We start from the raw sequence: 5205 nt of genomic DNA, 5'->3' as shown, positions 1-5205 counted from the left end.
CATTTTTGGTCCATGGATTTAGGATGCAACTTGCAGATTTTAGCAGGAAGCAAAACTTTTAACCAACATGGCAACGCCAAATTTGCATCAGATGCATGTGCTTGTACTTTTGTTTGTAATTAGTTATGTTTCCATTAGTTAAAAAATTTGCTTATCTGAATGTCTGCTCCAATATTTTTGATTTTTTTGTCATGTCGGCATATTATGTCTCAGAAGCATCAAGAACTTGTCCCATCGACTAAACAAATAGAGAATTGCTTCATATATCCTTCCATCCAAAATGAAAATATTTCGCATATTTCACAAGAATCATGATCTTGCTTCTATATGCTTGAGAATTGCTTCAAACTATCTTTTGTCAAAACGGAAAAAAATATTCCACATGTTTCAAAACCATCATGATCTTGCTTCCATCGACAACTACTTCAAACCTTCTTTTGTAAAAAAAAGAAATATGTTCCACATGTTTTAGAAGCATCGCGATCTTTGCTTGCATCGACTAGAGAATTGCTTTGAAACTTCTTTCGATAAAAAGGAAAAATATTCCACATATTTTGTAAGCATCACGATCTTGCTTCCTTCGACTAGACGACTGCTTCGAACCTTCTTATGTCAAAAAGGAAAATATTCCACGTGTTTTGAAAGCATCACAATCTTGCTTTCATTGACTGGACGACTGATTCGAGCCTTCTTCTCTCAAAAAATAAAAATATTCCACATGCTTCGGAAGCATCATCATCCTGCTTCCATCGACTACACAATTGCTTCGAACCTTGTGTCGTCAAAAAAGAAAAAATATTCCACATGTTTTAGAAGCATCACGATATTGCTACCATCAACTAGACGACTGCTTGGAACCTTCTTTTTTCAAAAATGAAAAATATTAATTTCCCATGTTTAGGAAGCATCATAATCTTGTTTCCATCAACTAGCTAGAATTGCTTCCAAAAAGAATATTATTTCACTTCCATTAAAAAGAAAAATATTTCGTCATAGTTACACTAGTTCATATAAATTGCATCCATGGAAGGCGTGATCCATGGCACTGACGGATACAAGCTGCAGTGCCCCTGCCCAAGCCCCTCGATCTTCTTCACTGTGTCGTCCTTGGGATGTATATACTCTACAACCTCAAGCGTCATGAGTCATGGAGGGGGTAAGAGAGTGATAAATATGCTTCCAAGAGTATCAACTATTTTTGCATTGTACAGTTGCAACCTCGTCGAATCGGTTTCACTTCCTTCGGCCATCTAGTGATCCTCCGACAGCATGGTTAGGCAACAACACCAGCGGACTGCGGACACCCGGTTGGAGATAGGCATGGCGCCACGTACGGAGGAGGGGCGCTCTTGCGCGAAGGAAGGAAAGGAACTGGTTGTGCTGCTCGAGGAGAGGAGGAGGCAGGCGCATGCGAGGCCATGGAAAAAGGGGATCTGGGCGCTGCATTCGAGATGGAAGAAAAAGGGGATCTGGGCGCTGCATGCGAGATGGAAGAGATTGAAATCAACAGGAATATCGGGAGAGTGATTAGGGAGATGTTATGGGCAGAGATTTGTTTCTAGACGAGGGGGGGGGGGGGTCTTTTCTCTTTTTTTTAACGTGCATGCATAATTTATGGTCGTCCGATCCCAACTGAATCAAGGTCAGTCCATTGGTGTGACGTTGGTCTCCTATCAGTCTATAGATAGAAAGTGTTTCCTTTTTTTACTCCACGAGAAATTGAACAAAAAAAACACCAGGTAAAGCTCGTGGTAATAAGCCCTAATAGTGAATTTTAACTTGATTGCAAAACTTCAATGTTAAAGTAATAAATGTCCATAGCCATTTGCCAAGTCCTCTTACCGACGGAAGTGTCATCAAACTTGATCACTTTATGTAGATGTTGAAGGAGAGCTTCAAGACCTCTTGCGCAGTCAATGATGGGATATCAACCTCATGGGTAGTTTTAGAAACACACTTCGGTTCGTATTCTTATATTGATCTCTTAACTTTCCCATAGAATTATGCTATTTTGACATATTTCTCTCCGAATTTAGGGCACCGTTGTTTTTTTTCCCAGATTTAAATCATATGAAGCATCCGTGCATTTTATTTTTGCTATGATCACTATGCATTCAATGTATATTTCTTATCGAAAATAAAAGCAAATGCTGCATGTTTCAATACTAATGTATTTTTATATAAGGTTTTTAATTTTCTAATATTTTTAGACCATAAAAATAATGATACAATATATATAATATTAGTACATCAATATATTGTACATAACTAACACGTCGAAATAAACTATAAAATCCAAGTAACTGGCCTCTATGAATGCATGGTTTGTTGATTACATTTTAACATTATAAAAGAGGAAATCATGTTTATAATGTATTTTCATTGCAACGGACAGTTTTTCTAGTATATATATGTGCAAGCAGTCATGCTAACCAAAATACGTTGGCACGCCAACGTTTTTGCACCTACTAATGAGATGAACATTGTATTTACAAGCTTGTATCAATTTTTAGACCTAGTTCAACATATTTTTCAAATTTAAACATTAAATTAAACATCGATAATAAGTTTAAGCACCTGGGTGTAGTTACCTTACCACAAACATTACCCAGGACATAATTGGGTACATCGGTGTTGAAAGAGATTAGAGGGATTGGTGAAATAGTTATTTATGTTTTCTAAACAATCACATACTCAACAACCGTATACATCGGAAACATACACATCGCAGAAATATATTCTACCCCTATGCAGTACACAGATAGTTCTTCACCTGCTCATATACCACACAAATAATATCACTGGCATATTTCATATTTCATCAGACAGTTCTTCACCTGCTCATGATTTCCATGGGCACTGCGTCGGCTGGCTCTGCTTTCTGACACAAGGGCCCTTCCTGCCAACCCTGTAGCTGATGCGCCTCCACCATGTTCACCTTGCCACGTCGCACCATCACGCTCCCGCAGCTCGACACGCTCGCGTCGCCGCACCGGTCGACGCGCACGGCGCCGCAGCGGCTAACGTCCGCCGACCGGCACCGCTGGACGCCGAGCGAGCCGCACCAGTCAGCGCGCGCTTCGCGACACCGCCCCAGCGCCACAGCCGAGCAGTTGCCCACGTCCGCCTCCCGGCACCGTCCTAGACGAAGCTCCCCGGCGCCGTGCACGCGCGCGGCCCCCTTGCACCTCCGGATGCTCACCGTGCCCGCGCGCTCCACGTCCGCGGACCTGCACCGCCGCACGGCCACTTCCCCGGCCCCGTCGACGCGCACCGCGTCGCACCTATGGAACGACACGGCGCCGCAGGCCTCGGCCGCCGCGAAGACGCACCGGGCGAACCGGACGTCGCCGCCGCCACCGCCGCGCACGACCACGTGTTGGAACCTGTTGACCTCGAGGACGCCTGGGCTGACCACGGTGAGCGTGCCACCGTTGCACCGGAACACGCCCTCGTTGATGGTCGTCTCGGCGCCGTCGATGACCACGCTGAACTCGTGGTTCACGGCTTTGGCGGAGGGAAGGGCTTTCGGGTCGACGGCCACCATTTTCCCTTTGAAATGTGAAATCTAGCTTTCTTTACTTTCTCTGTTTGAGAAAAATGTAATTTATTTTACTTCTGCCAAGTAGGAGTACTTGGAACTTGGAAGGCCAAGGTATTATAAAGAGCCATGTTGCTTAAGGGCTAAGGTAGCAAGAAATCAATCAATGGCTCGCTGTCAAATGAGAAGGACTCGTGATTGAGATGGGCTGTTGCAACGCCCCAACGAGCACCGCCCAACTGTACACATTAATCAGAGATGTTGTTGAGCTCTGTACGTAAGCGCGGATGCAAGCGTAGAGGACCCGAAATAGAGAATTTTAGGGCCTGAAGCTATCAACAATTTTTCATCATCCAGAAATTCATATTTAGTTAGACTGCAGCGTTCACTAAGGAGCCAAAAAGAATCCAAATGATAAATGTGCACGTACGGTATTATCTGCCATTTGATCTGTAGAATGATTTTTACAGCATAAAAAGTGGTCATTATTGGTTTTTAACCATAGATCAATTCACCCAGCAGCTACCCACGTATGTGCAAGCTAGCTTCAAAGTTAGCAAGCAAGCTCACATGCTCATTGATTGATCAACGGTAGCCACACACATGCACGTACTTCGGCGTACATAGACGTGGAACTAGAGGGTAACTTAAACTCGACGGAACGGCTCGGCTTCTCTCAACGGATGCACAAACTCTCGATGTATTGCTACAGGCTCGTATCGAGCCTGATAAACATTATATTACCTTTTCTCTTTCTTGTTGGTGACTACAGGAAGCTTTACATGGTTATATATAATAGTCAGGGGTGATACATGCTAACCTATCAGCTACTACTTGGAATACTACCCGGACACCTTGTACGAGTACTACTCGGACATACACGACATGATTAGTTCTAAGATTTATCCCCTTAAACATGGCGTGGTCGTTACTACCGACCTGGATCCCAAATACGAGTACTATTACTCGTAGACACTATCGTCGGCATTGCCTTTGTCATTCCCCGTAGCATCCCCGTGAGTGGCTTTGCTACCGTCGGTTCATCCATAGTTTGGCGGCAACACTTCTGCTTGGTTGTGTCTATCGTATTCTTGAGAGGACATCTTTTGAACTCTAGCAAGACCAAACTTTTGTCTAATTTCGGTTTCCAAGCTCTTGGCACTTGCTTCATTTCATAAAGTGCCTTCTTGGGCTTTTAACTTTTCCTTGTCCACTTTTCTTATTGTAGCCGAGGGGTTGTTCCACATACACTTATTTTGTGAGATCACCGTTGAGGGGAGAGGATTTATCATTCATATGATAAACCTTCCAATCCTCTTGTGCTGTCAAAGCTAGGAGCATTCTCATTGTCTCGAGTCGAGCAACCGGTGCAAACATCTCATCATAGTTAACTCCTTGACGTTGTACGTAGCCCTTTGCAACGAGTCTTGTCTAGTACTTCACAATGGCACCCTCTGTGTCCTTCATAGTCCGGAGTACTCGAGCATAACTAGCTTTGTGTACTTGTGGAATTTCTTGAGGGTCTTCTAGCCCTTTGCAACGAGTCTTCTCTTGTACTTCACAATGCCACCCTCTGTGTCCTTCATAGTCCGGAGTACTTGAGCATAACTAGCTTTGTGTACTTGTGGAATTTCTTGAGGGTCTTCTAGCGACCAGGCAGGGAG

At 43.8% G+C, this 5205-nt stretch overlaps 1 protein-coding gene across 1 annotated transcript; it reads right to left on the bottom strand.

Annotated features, from left to right (window-relative positions):
• Nucleotides 1-2644: 2644 nt before the first annotated feature.
• On the bottom strand, nucleotides 2645-3680 carry LOC123439733. Its single transcript, XM_045116419.1, has one exon. The coding sequence runs from the start codon at nucleotides 3545-3547 to the stop codon at nucleotides 2834-2836; it is 714 nt and encodes a 237-aa protein (XP_044972354.1). The 5' UTR covers nucleotides 3548-3680; the 3' UTR covers nucleotides 2645-2833.
• Nucleotides 3681-5205: the final 1525 nt, after the last annotated feature.

The sequence above is a fragment of the Hordeum vulgare genome, chromosome 3H (genome assembly GCF_904849725.1).
Source record: "Hordeum vulgare subsp. vulgare chromosome 3H, MorexV3_pseudomolecules_assembly, whole genome shotgun sequence".
Classification (NCBI taxonomy): Eukaryota; Viridiplantae; Streptophyta; class Magnoliopsida; order Poales; family Poaceae; genus Hordeum; species Hordeum vulgare.
The sequence above is the reverse complement of the archived record's forward strand: the minus strand, read 5'-3'. Positions and strand labels throughout refer to the sequence as shown.

Bases quoted from the DNA above. Each gene is read 5' to 3' on its own strand.
- LOC123439733 (XM_045116419.1), bottom strand. From the start codon at position 3,547: ATGGTGGCCGTCGACCCGAAAGCCCTTCCCTCCGCCAAAGCCGTGAAC.